This window comes from Sebastes umbrosus, chromosome 13 (genome assembly GCF_015220745.1).
Source record: "Sebastes umbrosus isolate fSebUmb1 chromosome 13, fSebUmb1.pri, whole genome shotgun sequence".
In the NCBI taxonomy this organism is placed as follows: domain Eukaryota; kingdom Metazoa; phylum Chordata; class Actinopteri; order Perciformes; family Sebastidae; genus Sebastes; species Sebastes umbrosus.
The window spans coordinates 22,167,302-22,186,719 of record NC_051281.1 but is presented as its reverse complement, the minus strand read 5'-3'; the positions used below and the strand labels follow the sequence as shown (position 1 = coordinate 22,186,719).

The 19,418-nt window shown below is 39.2% G+C and overlaps 2 protein-coding genes across 3 annotated transcripts in view; one reads left to right on the top strand and one right to left on the bottom strand.

Moving 5' to 3' along the window:
• Nucleotides 1–1,631: 1,631 nt before the first annotated feature.
• Nucleotides 1,632–9,441, top strand: klf5b (Kruppel-like factor 5b). 2 transcript variants are annotated; one of them, XM_037789281.1, is made up of 4 exons: nucleotides 1,632–1,801; nucleotides 5,891–6,821; nucleotides 6,924–6,983; nucleotides 7,336–9,441. In XM_037789281.1, the coding sequence occupies exons 2-4, from the start codon at nucleotides 5,903–5,905 to the stop codon at nucleotides 7,512–7,514; spliced, it is 1,158 nt and encodes a 385-aa protein (XP_037645209.1). In that variant the 5' UTR covers nucleotides 1,632–1,801; nucleotides 5,891–5,902; the 3' UTR covers nucleotides 7,515–9,441. The 2 variants fall into 2 exon arrangements, with proteins under 2 accessions (XP_037645209.1, XP_037645207.1); XM_037789279.1 differs by lacking the exon at nucleotides 1,632–1,801 and adding an exon at nucleotides 4,095–4,429.
• A 2,277-nt stretch (nucleotides 9,442–11,718) lies between these two features.
• The window catches only part of klf12b (Kruppel-like factor 12b), a 45,986-nt gene continuing 38,286 nt past the window's right edge, over nucleotides 11,719–19,418 (bottom strand). The window contains 2 exon segments of the mRNA XM_037789282.1: nucleotides 11,719–16,215; nucleotides 18,438–18,595. Of these exon segments, the coding sequence (XP_037645210.1) occupies nucleotides 16,034–16,215; nucleotides 18,438–18,595 (340 nt within the window). The 3' untranslated portion in view covers nucleotides 11,719–16,033.

Sequence of the window (19,418 nt, the reverse complement as noted above, 5' to 3'; positions counted from 1 at the left end):
TAATTTGACCCGCTGTTTGAAAGTTATTTCACCCTTTAAAAATAAAAAAGCACACTGTGCGTATACAGTACAGTAGCTGTATGTGTTTATTGTCCTATCCCCTCTTGGCTTGGCCATATTAGTCCATGCGAGAGGAGAGAGGAGATGTGATGCTGTAAGCACATACCGGGCATTCTCTCTCCTCCGCCGTGCAGTTGTTGGGCATATTGTGAGGGTTTTAATGCGGGGGGGATATATGGAGGAGGGCTCGGCTCACATTCACACTGCGCAGGAAGAGCCACGGCCAAGAATGACAGTTGCTCCTCTTGGAGCTGAGACATCCGTGGATTTAAATTGCACTCTGAAAGGTCAGCACATGACAAGCAATCAATCAGCTCCTAATTGGATGATCAGCAGTCATTTGAATTTTTTTTTACTGCATCATGAAAAATATGAATATGTGAGTATTTTATCACTCATTCTGGTAATATTAGTGATTTAAATAATTTCAATTGTGTGGCATCTTTAATAATATCAATACAAAATAAATCAAGAAGAAACAAAGCAATATCTAATAGGGGTGGGATGGGGGGGAATTGATACAGCATAGTATCGCGATATTTCACGTGGCGATATGGTATCGATACACAGAAATCAAGTATCTTATATTATATAAACTATTAATATTGCAAACACATAGACTCTAATACAAACAGTTCAGTTTATCAGGTGCATGATGCAACATTTTTTTATTAGTCAGTCTGTCGGCTAAACTGACAATCCCATTTGGCTGCAATAAAGAAATTATGGAAATTATTGAAGTGAAAGTGAAAACTGTATCTCATTAGATAAAACAGATGTTGACACATCACAATTTGCAGTTGAAAAAAGCTAATAAATCACAATATATAGTACTCAGCATATCGCAAGATGTTTGCAATAATATTGTATCGTGATGATATTGTATCGTGGGGCTTCTGGTGATTCCTATCCCTAATATCTAATTATAGTATGAATGACAAGTTATTTATAATGCATGTTTCAAAAACACGCCAAAGTGCTTTGCAGCAAAACAAAGAAATACAGTTGCTGAAGGTTAAAAAAATAAGTCAAATTAAAATTATAGGAAGTAAAATGCGATCATAATTAAAAAAATATATAACAAATTACAATGAGTTACTCTAGGAGAAGGCCATAATATTTAAAAAAAAAAAAGTTTTTTGAGTAGGGAGAACAGTTTCACAGTTGAGGAGCTGTGGGTGAATATGATTTTTCAATAGTTTAGTTTCAATAGTTTTTAAAAACATGTTTAGATTTCACACATGACCCGATCTAACCTCAGAGCTACTAGTACACGTGTTCAGTCAAGCCTATTGTGGGTGCAGTTACAACATTTTAATAAGAGGACACAAACTGCCTGAAGAAAAACATGAATGGGAGTGGCAGTAAATGTCACATTAAAAAATCTTTTCTCACAATGAAATGCTGCATAGCCTTGTCCGCATCCGTGCCAACGTTTGTGGCATACCTGTGTTTCCAGTTCCAGCATGTTGTACTCTCTGGCACCATCATCAACATGGGGTGATACTTCATACACCTGTGTGGGAAAAAAACACAACCCTCCCTGACAAGTCAGTTCTGTTTTGTTAAGCTGAGGCATAAAGCTGCTGTCACTGTGATCTCGGGAGGCCTGGAGGTTGGATTACCTATTCTTTTTCATTGCTGAGCCAGATATCAAGAGTATATCCAAGGATGTAAAGAACAGAAAGAAAGGCAGATAAAAACATCACACGTCAAAGTTCTTACAAGGTCACGACAAAAGGTATGTAAAGAGTAAAAATAAGTACATGAATGCAGCATTTGCAGTTTTAGTTGGGTTTATGGTAGGGAAAGGTTCATGCGGGTTCAGCACTAGAGTGCTTCTAAAAGACTTGCAAGCAAGCACATCTGGCTGTAGATGTTTTGAATGCTGATGAACGTTTTTGGATACTTTAAGATTCTGTAATTTGTCTTCATTTTAAATTGTTATGTTTGTTTTATGTCTGCAACCGTGTAACTGTGCTGCTGTCTGTCTTGTCCAAGACACTCTTGAAAAATACATTTTTAATCTCAATGAGTCTTTACTCCTGGTTAAATAAAGGTTAAATAAAATTAATAAGTACAGTTCATCACTGCTGCATGTAAGTAAGTGAGTGTGACACACGATGTGTTTGAGTGAAATGCTAAGCTATTTTGATGGAAACATCCACTGCCAGTATATGTGTGCAGGCTTCACTGCTGGCTCAGGAATGTTGGCATCAAGTATGCAGTCCTGACAGACAGCTGCACTGCAGTGGCGTTTTTAACATGCCAGACCAGGACCCAAGCGTGCTGGAGGCTCTAAAGAAAATTAAAATAAAACTGCATCAAAAACCGATAGGAAAATGAACACGACTCACTGTGGTGGGAGGTGGGACGCAGATAAATCATTAGTTTGAATTTATCCATATGGGTCTAAAAGGTCAAAAATGACTCAACCTTTGTGATTAAATCTTTACAATCTGCATTTAAAGCTGCAGTGGGTAAAAAATGGAGCAAATATGATTAAAAGAAGTTATTTTTATGAAACTGTCACTATATCCTGACAGTAGTGCATGAGACAGGTTATTTTTAAAAAAAATCATGTGCCTCTGTGTCCTCCGGTGCTCCTAATGGCATCTGTAAGATTTCACAGACCGGAGGAAAACAACCAATCAGAGCTGAGCTGGATTCTGCCGTCCAGCTGCATCTATGAGCAGCTGTCAATCACTAGGGCGAACTTCGGTCAAGCGGTCAAACTAGGCAGCGCTGATCAAATATGAATCAATATTCTGTTACTGTAATGCCTATTTCTCTCCTCAAATGTTTTCAGAAACATCTTGTAGTGTACTGTTTAGCTGTAAAATTAGAAAGTTTGTAACGCGACAGCCATGTTGAGATTAGTTAAGGAAATACCAAGCACCAGCCGGAGCACAGCCAATTGGAACGCTCTCTCTCTCTCTCTCTGAAATGACCTGTGATTGGCCAAAGTCTCCCGTCAAGGGCTAGATTTTTTAAAAGCCTTAAAACAGAGCCAAGAGGAGGTGCAGAAGTCTAGTTTTCTCTCAGAATACTTCAATTACAATATGCTGAAAGCTGGGGTGGATTAATGCACAGGCTGGCCTGTAGGCTGCAGCCTGGGGGCCCCAGATTGGCCAGATTATTTTTAATTATTTAAATGTACTTCAGAGGAAAAAAACAAGCTTTACCCCTACTGGCCCATGAGAAACATAAAAAAATAATAATAATTAAGCAGCTGATTAGGTAAAGGTGGGCCCCATGAGGTTTTCAAATAATACGACACTACTGGACAGAATAGTGGCAAAATATCAGAATGAAAATAAGATCATGGAGCACAAAAATGAAAAAATCCCTAAATCGACTTTTCAAGGCTTAGACTAAAGGCTGTCTCAATGTGTGTGTGTGTGTGTGTGTGTGTGTGTGTATGCCAATATGCCCCAGTGTGTACGTGTGGGCCGTGTAATATTCCTAGCACGCTTTTACACTAAATTACTTTTCTCTGGTAACGTTAAAGCATGATGAGTAAGGGTTGGGGGTGCCATACAGAGAGTATAGCCTATAAGGGGCCCCTGACCACCTTAATCTGCCACTGGCTGAAAGATTATGGATTTTTTTTGCCCCAATGATGCCAAAAACATTCTGCCTACTGAAGCTTTAATTTTTTTACTTTTCAAACCCTTCTGTCTTTGGCACCTATAATCACATGAGTCACATGACATTTAAAGAAGCCACTCAGCCTGTTTAACATGATCTGATTATTAAACCAATTATTCACTAAAGACTACACTCACTTTATTCTCAAGTCTGGGAATAAAAACTGCTGCTCTTATATGGACACACAAAACACTTGACACTTGCCTCTTTATCCTCAACGTTATTTCTTCAGCCATTTCACCTCACCATCACACACACACACACAGCATTCATTATTACACTACTATACAGCTCGCCTGGTTGTCCTGTGTTTATTTTGTGCGTGTATCAGCCCCGCCCTGCATGCGGACGCGCTGATATCACGCAGTTGCGTAATTTGACAAGCCAGCGCAAAAAAAAAATATAGGGAGAATAGAATGAACGTTTGACAGCCTGCCTTCGCTTTTGCTCGTGTACAGCTTTGAAACAAAAGAATACATATGCTTAATTTATTTGTGAAAGATTTCGGATAGTTTAGACCTGTGCGTGTGTTAGACCTCTGCTTTTATTTATGGCCGCCGCTGTGAGGAATCCTGTTTGGGGCGCTCCTGGGCAGGACGCGCAGCTTCTCCAGAAAGACACAGCAGACGGGCTGAGAGGAGGTGAAGATCGGGGACAAGTGCTCTGTAACACGAGGGATGCCATCCAGGGAACTTCCTCTTTCCATGATTATAATTTGGTAGGAGGGGATTGCATTTTATTTGTCTTTTGCATCTTGCAAAATCTCAGCGCGTCACGTTGTTGATCCAAATCCTGCTGGGTTGTTTTTTACGCAGAAATGTTGCTGATCAAAGCAAAAACAGGCTCATGTAAAGATGTATATATTGGATGCAGGCCTGCGTGTTTTTGTGTGTTATAATATCCACATCTCAGCACGTGACTGAGCTTCTTTTTATTGATGCTGACATTCAGGTTGAATCGCATGCATGCATGGGCTGTGTGGATGTGAAACCCATCGCTCCTCCTGAAACTTGTGAGGAGGAGGAGGAGGAGGAGGAGGAGGAGGAGGAGATGCATGGCGCTGCCTGCAGAGCAACTGGATGTTCTAATTTCAGCCATGTATTTCCAAACAGCTTAAGCTGCTGCTGGAGCGCTTCAGAAGGGCGTCTGCTGCTCTGCTGCTGCTTGTAAAGGGAGGGAGGGAGGGAGGGAGGGGTGGTGTCTTTTTGATGTGGCAGTGTGTGCAGGCCCCAAATGCATCCCAACATTGATTCATTCACACTTGTTATTATTATTGTGAGTCTTGCGGTGCTCCTGCATCAGTGGAGAAGAGTTCTAGTTCTGGTTTTGCATTGCATTTTTGGGGGCATTTTAGTTATTATTTTTCTAGGAAGAACAACAGAAGACTGCTGAGGCGTTCAGGGTCAATCCTAGTGCTTATATCAAGTGTTGAAGGATCTTATAGGCTACATTAAAGCTCCAGTAGGCAGAATGTTTTTGGCATCATTGGACACAAATTCCATAATCACCTTTCAGCATATTGTAATTCAAGTGTTCTGAGAGATAACTCGACTTCTGCACCTCCTCGTGGCTCGGTTTTCAGGCTTTAAAAAATCTGGGAGAAATCGGGAGACTTTGGCCAATCACAGGTCATTTCTGTTCCTATTGAGCGTACCTATTGGCTGTGCTCCAGCTGGTGGGCGGTGCTTGGTTTTTCCTCAACTGGTCTCAACATGGCTGCCGGGTCACAAACTTTCTAATTTTACAGCTAAACAGTACACTACTAGGTATTTCTGAGATCATTTGAAATAGGCATTACAGTAAGAGAATATTGATTCATATTTGATCAATGCTGCCTGGTTTGAGCGTTTAACCGGAGTTCCAGAGTGATCGACAGCTGCTCAGAGACGGCAGGCTCCAGCTCGGCTCTGATTGGTTGTTTTCCTCCGGTCTGTGAAATCTTGTAGATGCCATTAGGAGCACCGGAGGACACAGAGGCACATGATTTTTTTTTAGATTACCGGTCTCATGCACTACTGTCAGGATATAGTGACTGTTTTATAAAAATAACTTTTTTTTAATCATATTTGCTCCATTTCTACCAACTGCAGCATTAATAACACACATGAGAGCCTGAATCAATTAGATGATGCCATTGCATTTGGATTAACACAAATGTCTTTCTCTTTTTGTTTTCCAGGGTCAATCAGAGATGGACAGCTACCTGCCTTCACACCAACAGGACATGGTAAATCCCAAAATGTTTTGCAGGGACACGGGGACTCTGATGCCAGAGCCGCCATTCGCCGAGGACTTTGCCTCCCCATACAGCGTCAACATGAGCCTGCTCCTTCCTGACGTCACGTACCTGCATCCAGGTCTCTGCAGGACTATGAGACAGATCAAAACAGAGCCGTCGCACTCCCTGATGCACCCCGCTTGTCAGGGCAACGGAGCGTCAACGACGCTCCCAGAGTACCAGGGTGTTTACAGTTCAGCCGACATGGCTGGTGGTAAATTTTACATCAAACAGGAAGTGCCAGATTTCCAGGACGTCCCCCTGTTTCAGCTTTTGAACTCTGACTTGGAGCAGCTCGTTCACGGGTCGCAGCTGAACTCCATGGCCCCGTTAAGTCTTCCCATTGGGAACGTCCACGTAGGCCCGGCGCAGAATTCTGCTAAACCCACAAGCGGTCCTCAGAATGAATGTTTTCTGTTCAATCGACACTTGGGCCATCAGCAGAGACCGACCTATTTGCCGCCCTCTCCGCCAAACTCTGACCCCCCGAGTCCAGGCAGGGGGAAGGAGCTCCTTCACAATCTGTCCCCGCCTCCCTCCTACGAAGCCAGCATCGCCTCTAAGTTAACTTTTCAGACCCATAATGCCGCTGATCCAGGACAGACTTCTTCTAGAGCAGCTCCAATTCAGAGCCCAGACCAGAATTCCAATGTTGGATTAGTCCAAAGCCCAGGTCCTGCGCCAATCCAGCGTTCAAGCCTGACGCCAGTCCAGACAACACCAGGCGTCGGCCCGCTGTCTCCAGTGTTGGCCCAGTCGGCTTCTGCTAAGTACAACAGAAGGAATAATCCTGATCTGGAGAGACGGCGAATTCACCACTGTGATGTTCCAGGTGAGACTTCTGCCCAACAACAGTAAAGTTTAATTTAGAGTTTTGCAAAATTCAAATCCAAGCACAGTATACTGATCTTAATGAACTTTTTTTTTCCTTTAGGGTGCAGGAAAGTATACACCAAGTCTTCTCATTTAAAAGCCCATCTACGGACCCACACAGGTAAAAAATGTTTGGAGTTGCACTTCTTATTTCGGGGCGAAAGCGGCGATGTTGCCAGGCAGAAAAATGCCCTTGGCATGCAGATGCATTCTGTCTGCTGACAGACCTGGCCCACATCTCACTGCTGTCAGATCACATAAACCCTGCAGCTCTCATAAAGGGGGGCAGGGAAAAAAGACAGGACACGCTGTGATTTATGGCTCACAGTTGAGGCGCTTTCTTGTCATCGAAACTCATTTGATGGTCATTAGAGTTAGAAGTAGTCCATACTTGATGTTATTTATCGAGGGAATCCAAATATGTGCTGTCCGTCTGCTTCATTTTGCTTCTTTTTTTTGTTTGTGTGCTGAAGGAGAGAAGCCGTACGAGTGCTCCTGGGAGGGATGTGAGTGGCGCTTCGCCCGCTCCGACGAGCTGACTCGCCATTTCAGGAAACACACCGGGGTGAAGCCTTTCCATTGCGGTGTGTGTAGCCGCTGTTTCTCCCGCTCCGATCACCTGGCCCTCCACATGAAGAGACACCAGAGCTAGAAACCCCTCTCTCTAAATCAAGCCAATTTATTTTTATTTTTCACTAAACACGGACAAAGAACCGGCACTCACATATCAGCAAACAAACAAATTAAAAACTGTGTGGAGACAGTCATAGCAGTGCTGGACCCCACAAGTAATTGTTTCTTTTATTGTAAAAAGATTAACTGTTGCCTTATTTTATTCTCACACGTATGCCCTAATATTAAGGGACATTTGCAAAGATGTCAAAAATCATTAGCCAAATGTAATAATGAAATAATATCCAGCCATTCGATTCTGTCGCACTGCAAAGTACATGAACAACTTCAAATATCAACATTTTATTTTCATTTTTCATTGTACAGATGGTGTAATGTGTTGTTTATTTAATTAACTTAAATAGCAAACTGCCACACTGTAAGTGCAGATATAGTATTGCTCTTAACTGGAAGGTCATGTTGTTTTAGCCAGGAGGTCAAAGGATTGATTGTGTGTGTGTATAGTATAGAAAGTAACAGCAGTTAGTTAAAGTTGTGCGTAAACAAGTCGTGGATTTACTAAAAGACACAGTAGGAGAAATAGATATTGGGATGAGCGCTGTTTGCCAGCCGGGTGGGGAGTGCAGCGCTTACAGCGTGACTTTAACACTGCCAGATTTATGGGTTACTTTGCCACCGAGGATAACTCAAAACAAAATCTATATTTACTCACGACACTGAAATGAAAGGAAGATAATGGGTGTGAGATATTAATCATATTCATTTGGACAGCATTATGAATGTTCTATATCTATGCCCCCCCCCCCTATATTGTAACACAGATATCGTCATTACAGAAATTGTTAAATGTCTCTAGGGCAGGTGCAGACATAAATCCAAATGGTGCATTTTGGATTTCAGTGGACATTGCGTGATTTTATTTAATTATGGAAAAGGTTTAACTTATTATTTTATGGGCTTGTTAACTTCAACCACGTAACAATTTCTAATTTTACACTAAAGACGGTAAAGTGCTCAAAGAAAATTTACAACACCTTTGAGTACATGACATTTCAGCAGCAGGTCAGAGTTATTTTCTTTCTCCTGGAAGCTGTTACGACGGACAAATTCCGTCTCGTTCATCTCGACTTTGTTTTGGTCGCCAGTTGTGGGTCCGAACGTTGGGTATCTCATAACAGGATTATCATATTACTGATGATTTGTCTTCATAAGTGGTTTCAAAGTGATGTCGGTGAGCTTTTTTTTTTTTTTTACTTAGACTGAGCACCTGCCAGTCTGAACATCTGTGTAAGCTTTTGGTTTCTTTGACTGCGATCCACATATTCAAACACCTTTTAAGTGCCTTTAACTGCTTTTTTTTTTTTTGTTGGACGAATGAAATACAAAGCTGCCCCGTTGGGACAAATGTTCTTTCATCAGGTACTCTACTCTGCTTAAATGATTCTGTGTGTTGGCTGCCCCTCCTTATTTCCACACTATAGCAATCTCTATTTATGACCAAGGTTCTTTATAATTTGATTCAGGTTGAACAAAAATCTCTATAATTTGTTAAGATGTATATATTTTGTATCTGCTGTTTAAGGATACAATCCATTGATTGTCTTCGGGTGTATAAAGATTTTAAACTTTTTTTTTTTAATTACAGAGATTTAATTTTTTAGTTTTTTTTTTGCAAAGTCTAAGAAGGATCAAATTGTAGAATATTGTTACAGTCTACACTGTCTTCACTTTCTCCAGCCAATAGCAGCTCAGCGGAGTGTGAGCCAGTGAATTATTGCAATACTTTTAAAATAAATATATTACACACAAATATTTTGACATGGAAGGTGTAACAATATTTTGTGTCATAGCTTCATAACATGAAGATGTAGCTTAAATTGATTTTAAAAAAGAAAATGAAGCCATGTGACCCTCGCAGTACAAATAAAACTTTTGTGTTGAATATTTCTTTTTGAATGTCTGGTTTTTTAAATAATGTTGAAAATGTAAATTTTAGCAGTTTTCCCCTCAACGTTATCTATATTTTTTTCCATATAACTTTTTTGAAACACAGTAAGCTCTTAGATTATAGATGACTACAGTGATGTTATTCTTTTGTTTAAGTTATTTTCAGGTGTCACACCTTTACAGCATTATATTATATCCATCCGTACACCACAGCGTATTGTTATGTCGTGTTGTTATCAGTAGGATATGGAAAATTAGATTTCGCAATGTTTATCTTTTTGTTTCTTTACAATGTTTGCATTTTGTATGAAAATAGCATGGGTGTATGAATTATGCCACAATGTAGACAAAGATTTGAATATTTTTTAAAGTTACAGCAACATGTTGAATGCCATGAATCGATTAACTCAAAACTGTGTATAAATGCTACTGAAGGTGGACTGCTAGAAAATCACAGAGAACAGAAAACATACTTATGTGGAACATTTACAAAATTTGACAGATGTTGTTTTCGCAATTTTTTAACAAATCTACTCCACTACTGTTATTCTTCCTCCACATGTCCCGGAGTTCGATTGTCTTTGTCTGTTCGAGATCATTTTGTTCTTTGTGTAACAGCAACACGTGATTTGGCTTCGGAGCTTATTCAGGGACACACCCTTTATGCACTTGATCTTATTAACAATTCTGTGCAATCCAAACTAAACAAGATGACTTCTTGTTTTGTTTTGTAATCGTTGGAAAGCGTCCTTGACATGAGTCATAGCAGAGGTGCTGACAGAGAGAGTCTGTATGAACCAGAGAATTTGTCTGAGCTTGTCCTGGGTACAAAGGGAGCTCCCTGTGGATATTGTTATAGTATCACTCTTATTTACTTATGTTCTTCACTTTGCTCGTACGGTATAGCCTGCACACAGTATAGGTGTCCTGTGAGTGATAAATCACGCATGTGATATACTGCACACCTAAATGCTAAGCGGAGTGGGAATTGAATCTTTGTTATTGTAATCATCTGAATCCTCTGCTGGCTGACAGAAACATTCATCCAGATCCAGTTATAATAGAGTGCCGTACAGGATGTACTGTGCCAACCTGTTCTCAGAAACTGTATTCACTACACGACATGCTTAAAACATACCACGTCTTAAAATACCACGCTCTGCTGCTACGAGATGATAACAAAGCAATATGATATTACACAGAAGGTATGGGACGTTTTACTGGGATGTTTAAATAATATGAGTGAGGATTTTCAGGTACGAAAGACTTTTTTTTATGTCTATAATGCATTATAAACGTACTTATAATGCTGTATAATCCACTTATAACACTGTATAATCATAGTTACAAGCAGTCATAAATATTCATAATGCTTTATAACAATAATCATAACACACTAAAAAAGCATTTCATAATGACTTATTAGGTCACTTATAACACTCACTGACATTGTTTTTGCAAGGATCATCGTGTATTGTAATTGCTACAGTTGTAATACATTGTAATCTTTTTATAATCATTTTATAATGCATTATAATCACTGTTATAATGCATTATAATGTGATCGCATATAATGTGAAAGCGATAAAACATTAAATTAAATGTATCCTAGAACAACATACAAAATGTTGTAAAATGTATTCTTACTTTACTTAAAGCAAAAAAATGACCGCTTAGAGTAACTTAGAATCACATTATAATGCATTATAACAGTGATTATAATGCATTATAAAAATAATGTATTGTATTGCAACTATGGGAAATATAAACTATGATACATGCAAAAAAAAGTCAGTGAGTGACCAGCAATTATGAAGTATTATGATCCTTGACCTTATAAGTCATTATAAATTGTTTATAATGTGTTATGATCAGTGTTATAAAGCATTATGAATATTTATGAGTGTGTATAACTATTATTATACGGTAGATTTTTACACATTATAACTATGTTTAAAATGCAATATAGACATGGGCCTCATAGAAAGTGTTACTGATATATATATACAGTACATATACAGTATATATAGCTATACAGTATATATATAGTATATATATATACAAAGATGTTCTCCTCTTGTTGTAGTGATCAGATGTCCTGTACTCTGTGTACAAGCTACTGTACTGTACATCATCTATAATTTAAAATGTCTTATACCAAGATTAGGTTTCTGAATGCCAGAGAATGTGAGTACAGTGCTCAGATGTCGAAGCGACACCGAAACCACATACCATCCATCTCAGTCACAGATAGCAGCTAGCTCCATACCAGTGTGTTACATACAAAATGCAACTTTATTAACCTTCATGCCTCCATTCATATTAATATACATGTATATGTTTGAACTTATTTTAATTTCACAGCTCCATCCATATGAAAAATACAGAGAAAAAGGCAAAACACTGACTGAATACTTAAACAACTCTTGGAGAAAAGAAAAGCGAAGAAAAAAAAAAAAAGGACACCTGTTCTTGAAGTTTTGAAAAATATCAGGATTAAAAATTTCTTTTACAGATGTGGAATTCCATGAGCAGAATCTCCCTTTTGAAGTGATGCTGAGCAATATCACAATTTTTATTTAATTTTTTTTTTACAGTAAGAATGAAAAGATTTGAATATATTTACACTACACTCACTTTACATAAATACAGGAACAACGATTACTGTACGTAATATCAGCAAACTTGAAACATAGGCATTGGCTTCACTACTTAAATTCTCAAAACCCAGGAAATCAAAAGCAGATGTTACACAGAAAGTAAAATAGATATTGAACTGATAGAGAAGTGTAAGATCAGTATTCATTGACAAAGGCGTCGCTCTACAGCCGGGATCCCAGCCACAAGATTCCTCATTATCTTCCGTGTTGAATTCATGTGATGAAGCTGAAACATCAAGAGGCCTCAGTAACTCAGTTCTGTTCCCCTCGGAGGAAGTGACTTATTGCAAGCAAAAGTAATAACGCGAGCTATAAACAGCCTGGGAAAGTGTTATGGGAGGATGCTGCATTTGACACAATGGCGTAAGGCTCAGTGCGAAAAGAAAGTTAAACATTAAAGGTCCGACTTGCATAATGTTGTCTGTGCTTTTTTTTTTTTTTTTATTTCAAAATTGATGGTTTCCCATTGGATATTTATTAATTTGAGCACACAAATCCAAACTCTGCACAGAGCAGTTGATATTACAAGTTTGCAATATGAGGCACTATTCATTATTATTGCATAACTTTGACCCTGGTTACCGTTACAAAATTATGCTTTAAAATGAGGAAAGAGATGCTGAGGGGAAATATAACACACCCTGTCCTGTGGAGACACATGTTCAAGTCTAATTGAGTCGAGCGGTGTAGTAAGGCATGCAACGTCATACACTGAATACCAGAGTACACGTGTTGTTGATATGTGCTTGATCAATAGAATTTCTTGTCCGGGTATATAGCAAAATAGCAACACAGGGAATCGAGTACCTTAATACGGTCAATGTATATAAATAATTTGTTGATTATAGCAAACACTGGTTCAGCCTTGGGAATATAAATGATTTGATCATGAACTTATTTAACCACAAACCAAAGAAAGCAAACTGTTCTATAACATCACATAATGATCATTTACATGATGGATACCATTAGCCCCATTTCACTGTATATCAAATTAGATAAATTACAGTCTCTGAAAAAAAGACTTTACATGTATAAATGTATTTCCTGCATCTACTAATCAAAAGCCCTATTTTTCCAATGTATATACAGGCTGTAGAACTTTGTAATAATCTTCACTATCACATATATTACAACATTTCAAAAGATCCTTTTTACAGAAGAAGAAAGAGTTATATGCAAAGATGAAGTGCCCCTCGATAATAAAATGTTCTTATACATTATATGGAGGATAAAATATGATGATGATTATTTTGTTTATAAATTGACATCTGAAATAAAATAATTTGAAAAATCATACTAATAAACAAACAAGGTGCTGATATGCTTTTTGCCAAAAAAAAAATTGATAATACAACTGGGCATAATGACATGTGCGCAAAACAATATACATAAATTATGATAACATACATTACCATGACATCAAATGGGTGTCACAAACATTGGGTGCATGTGTGGAAATGACTTCCTGGATTTGGCTACTTTTCTGAAAAGTGAGGATTTCGATGCAAAGTGTGCAGGTGTGTGTGTTATATGTGCATGAGTGTGCATTATCTGTGTGAGTGTGTGTCTGTGTGTGTGGGGGCCTGTATTACTCATGGGGGCCTAACCTGTTTACTCACATTGTGGGGACTCGCCTTCCTTTTGGGGACAAAATGCACGTAACGTACGTCCCATAGTGTAAATTGTTACATTTTAGGACGAAGACTTTGTTTAAGGTTCAGTATAGATTAAAGTTAGGATTAGGGTTAGGATTAGGCATGTAGCAGTTAGAGTTAGGGTTAGGGTCTACAGGACATGAATGTAAATCAATGTCCTCTAAAGTGATGGAAACAGGACTGTGTGTGTGTGTGTGTGGTTTTCAAGGTGCTATTATCAAAAAAGGTTGCCATTTCTTTTTACTGGCTGCGATCCAATAAATGCATTTAGCAGCACTATCAAATAATATGGGATGGCCTGATGCTCTGAGTTTATGTCTGCAGGTTTTAACAGCATGAAGACTATTGGAAATACTTGCAAAACTACCTCTTAATATGACTATAAAAATGTACTTTTTTGATTCAATTTCCTGATTAAGGTTAAGTGATGTTCTCTAAGAGATAAGATATTCCTGCCAGGGACTGCATATATAAATGTAGTCTTACTGTACATACCAAATGTATTCATATGTATGCATTTTTAATATATATGTATTATATGCGATTTCTCCATTTTTCATTTTATATAGCCAAATCTCAGGTAAATCAGATAACATATATCTGGTCTGAGGTGAGAACATTTCAAGTGACTTTCTGTATTTCAGACAAACAAAATAAAACAAAATAAAATGATTCAGAGTAACTCCCTAACTGAGACACATCAGATTAGAGCCTTGTTCTGGAACTACGAACCAATCAAACAGAGGGAGTCGCGGTACCGAGTGAGGAGTTGGCCCAGTTAGAAACTACTCCTCCGATATTGACATCAGCAAACGGAACAAAGAGGAGGTTGGCGTTCCCTCTCATCACTTTGTTCAGTATGTATTGCTCTTCTGTATTGTACATCAGGTAGCACACTATCCCTGTAACACTGCAGCCGATGCCAGTTTCAGCTTAATGGTCAAGTGCCGCTGTGCAAAACCACAACGCGAGTTCCTTTCACTGTCAAAACCCAGCTGAGAAAAACAGAGCTGAATAATAATAATAAAAAGAAAACAGATCAATCGGGAACAGAATGAAAGCATGAGTCTGTAAGGTGCCTCTATTTTTTTTTCACATACTGGAAATCTCCTCTGATTGTTTCAAAGTTCACTGTACATGAGGGGTTGTATTTTTCAAACATAAGCAATAAGCAGGCATTAAAAAAAAAAAAAAAAAAAAAGAAGAAGCAAGATTCAATTAACAAAACGTTGTCATACTGAAAGTATATTTATCCTTTAAGATTGCACTTTACGGATTGCTAATCACAGCACAAATTCCACCAAAAATGTTTTTTTTTTAAGAGGCTCAACATAAAGAATAGCACTGTTGACATTTGGGGTTGTCCAGCCCTGTGAGTTGGGTCATAAACGGTGTGCTGGTGTGATGATATTTATGCGTGTCCAGTTTTCATTGTTTGAAATAAAATCAGTGAATATTCTGTAAAAGTGGACATGTTGATGAGGTTGATTCATTCAGGTTGTTGAGTTAATGTCCTTTTTGCTGGTAATGAGACAGGTGAAAGTCCAGCCGATGAACAGCAGGCTCCAGCAGGCAAAGGAAACCATCCGTGATGAAATGGCGTCCTCTGCTGGTCACAAATTAGACTCACAGGGAGGCACGGCGCAACAATACTGCCTGTAACTCCAACTAGGCCCAAGTCCTTTCCTGTGATCCAATCCAGGCCTAACTTCTTCTTCTTCTTTCTGCTCACACAGGAAATCCATTCCATGCATTGGGGTCTTTCACATTATGAGTGCTGGAAAAGCAGCCATTTGAACAATAATGAAAAGAAAGATACCAAAAAAGAGACCGTTGCGATTGCATTATATATATATTTTTTTGTCCAAATAAAGAGTGCGAGTTCATCTTTAAAAATCAAGGTGAAACATTTACAAACAGTGCTGTAAAAGACAGTTCCCTATTAGACTCCAAAGAATAACAATAACAGATCCTGCCGTCCATTCCTTCCAACCCAAAGAGGATCCAGAAGTGACCCTGTTTTGTGCTCCACAAGCTCTGTGCACGTCTCCATCTTCTCTCCTCACGACAGATGAGAGTGTATGTGTGTAAGTGTGTGTGCGTTAATATGTGTGTGTGTGTGTGTGTGTGTGTGTTTGAGTGTGCGTCCAGGCCAGCTGAAAAACATTCATAGGGAGATCCCGCTCCCCCGGCTGCCTATCTGTTTGTGTGTGTCTGTTCCGTTGATCTCTCTCTCTCCATCCTCTGCATCTCTTTATCTCTCTCCGTCTGATTCACACCAGCATGTGTCTCCGTCGGTGCAGGGCCAAGTGGTCAGATCTGGAGAAGCTGCGGTCACAGTCTGCACACTTGAAGGGCTTCACCCCTGTGTGTTTTCTGTAATGCCTCGTCAGCTCATCGGAGCGGGCGAACTTCCACGTGCAGCCATCCCAGGTGCATTTGTATGGCTTTTCCCCTGCAGAGGAAGGCACGGTCAGTAGCTAGTAAGGTCACATGTTCAGCACTGTTACCCAGCTAGTGGCCATACTTTGGCCTTGATGCTTTATTAATGATGATATGTCTCCCAAAAACTTGATAACTTTCTATATATAATGGAATATAAGTATAGCTAAGTGCCTTTATAGCATATTATCTTACGTCGCCTTTTGTCTCCAAAAAGTTGCATTCAAACACGCCGCAAAGACTACAGCCGACGGCCAACTACCACGTACGTTCTGTGTCTGCGTGACAGGAAATAAATCTCCCTACCACCTGGTCGCGGAAGTCTGTATTTGTCATTCAAACAGGGAAACCGGAAGACTGAGAACTGCGGATATACAAGCTGTTGTTATGAAACTAACATGAAATAAAGCGGTGCCGACCATTTTCACACTTCATCATTCGTTGACGTTACTTGTTGGCTTGCTTTCTTCACGTCCGTTTCTTTTCTCGTGCACTGACTCATTTAAGTTAAACTGCCAATCATAGTGATTGCTCTCACTGACGGGCGCCGCTGCCGATTCAACATGCTGAATCGGCTGAAAAAACTCTGACACGGGCAGACTAGAGCCAACGATGCGGGACACACTGCAAAAACTAGGCCGACGGACGCTCACCGACGGCCCCAAACTGTCCGACGGTCGACCGACGGCTTGGTGTGTCAGGGCCTCGGCAAACATTTTGGTGTTTTCTCTTTTTTTTGGTGCAAAAAAAAAGCAATGACTTTACAGGTGGTACAACAATGATACAAACAGGGAGAAATACCCAAGAAAAGACTAAGAAAACAAGGTTTTTCCTCATTTTTGTTTAGTGCAAAAAAAAGAAAAATGCATAATTCCCAATTTTGTGCCAATGTACCACCAAGTTCATCATGGAACAGAATAGGCAATTCTCAAGGGTCCTCAGCTAAGCCAAACTGTATTACATCCTGTCAACTACAACAGTCACAAAGGTGATCATGATGTGACACATCAGCACGTGATCACAACTGTGTGTTCCACCTGGCTATATAAAGTGTGATACATGCGTGGAGAATAGAGTTAGACAGGAAGTTGTGTAATTGACCGACATTCATGCTTGTTGTATTTTCTGATGTCATGGCCAAGAATGGGTTGACATCCACTTTAAATGTCTGTGACGTATCAGTAAACATCTTTTACTTAAAGCAGAAAATGAGCCATCAGAAAGTTAGGTCATAACCACAGTCTCCCTCAACTGTGGTGACAGAAACTGAGATTCTTTGCCCTTCATAATATGACCAAACATAATGCCTTATGACTGCTGTTATAAGACATCACAATGCATTATTAAATATGTTCAGCAACTCCTATAAAGCATTATACAAGTGTTTTAAATGTGTTATGCACTATAGATACATATATAATGCATTATAGATAGAGACTTAAAGCTCCATTATGTAAGACTTGGCAGCATCTAGCTGTGAGGTTGCAGATTGCAACCAACTGAAACTTGTAGGAAGCCAAGAACTACGGTGGCCAACACGAAAACACGAATGGCCTTATCCAGCGTCAGTGTTTGGTTTGTCCGTTCTGGGCAACTTTTTTCACGGTCTCAGATTTGAGTCCAGTCTTAAGGACACTTTATGGATATCTTGGACTTGTTTTGGTTTTGTGCCTATTTGGATTCAGGCCTTGCTGTTTTTTCAAGATTGACCTTTGTCTTCTACTCAAGCTAAATGAAAAATAATGGAAATTTATTGATGTTAAGTCCAATTGAAACCAATGTGTGAACATGTCTACATACGTCTATGCACAGATTAGTCATTTTATAGGTATTGATTAGAAGGATGCTGAAAGATGCAGGCACAGAACATTTACAGTAGTATTACATCCTCTGTATGCCAAATTTGACTTGATTTTTAACTATTTATTTCCACATTTAGAATGAATTATGCACACTTCATTGTCTTTTTCAAATTGCTCTGGCCTCGATCTTGATTCGGCGTTACCCTTTGACCTGTTCCAGATTAAAATGTGACTTCATCTTTTAAAGTGACTCAGACTCTCAGATGGTTTTCAGTGCAACCTTACCTTATTACCTGCGTTACATATTTGCAAAGTCCATGGCATTGGCTAACAAAAATAAGAGTGTGACTTTCTGAGCATTTAAAGGTCATTACTCGACAATATAATAAAATAAAATCGCAGCATTTAAACATTCACACTGAGACCTACTGACCTGTATGCGTCCTCCGGTGTGCTTTTAAATGGGAGCTTTTGGTGTACACCTTATTGCAGCCCTCAAAGTCACATCTGTGAATTCTTCTCTTTTTGGAATCGGGTGACTCTGACCTCCGGGGGCGCCGTATGCTGTCAATACTGAACGGGGACATGGAACTGCAACGAAAGAATAAGGATAAACATAAAACCATTATTGGACTGTGACGATGATGTATGTAGTGTATTCATACTGAAAAAGTCAGCAATGTAAAGCATACTCAAAACAGTATTCATATTTAAAAAAACGTTGATTTTTGAATGTGGACACTATTCTCACACATTTCAGTGCACAAAGGAAATTGAGGAACTGCACACAGCTGTAAAAATAAAAATAATTGTGGATGTGATGAAACAGCTTAGTAAACTGAAAACCAAAATAATGTTGACTTTTTTCCTTTGTGAAATAAGCTGTTTTAATAAGCTTTAAAATAGCTGTTCACAGTATATAAATAAAGCTTACTGAAACATATTGCGTTGTGACATACACTGTATGGTAGCACAAATGGCCGTTATCAGTGGTTTTAAGCCTCATAGACGTGGGTCTGTAGGGCCCTGCTACACCCACTAGTAGGTTTCATCATCGATTCACATGGCCAATCACCGAAAGAAGGAATAAAAGAAGACGTCAGCAGCCTCTAGCGACCGTAGTAAGTATGACAAGAGTACTGTAATAGTAGCACTGTAATATAGACACCATTAAACTCCTTCTGGGGTAGAGGTTGGTGGTGTTGGACGGGACACAAATCACTAGACTTTCACCCAAGAGGCTGACGTTCGCGTCCCAAAACCAACAACATCTGTTCACTAGTGTAAAGTTTTCCTTTGACTGGTCCAAACATAGTTATTTTAAGCCCAAACACTATCTTTTTTATCCTTAACTTAACCAAATGGTTTTGTTGCCTAAACCTAAAGAAGCTGTTTTGTTTGTGATCAAAACATT

Coding starts and splice junctions, on each gene's coding strand:
- klf5b (XM_037789279.1), top strand. CDS start 4,262: ATGGCCGCCGCTGTGAGGAATCCTGTTTGGGGCGCTCCTGGGCAGGAC. Junction 6,822..6,923: donor TCACCACTGTGATGTTCCAG/GTGAGACTTCTG, acceptor TTTTTCCTTTAG/GGTGCAGGAAAGTATACACC. Junction 6,984..7,335: donor CCATCTACGGACCCACACAG/GTAAAAAATGTT, acceptor TGTGTGCTGAAG/GAGAGAAGCCGTACGAGTGC.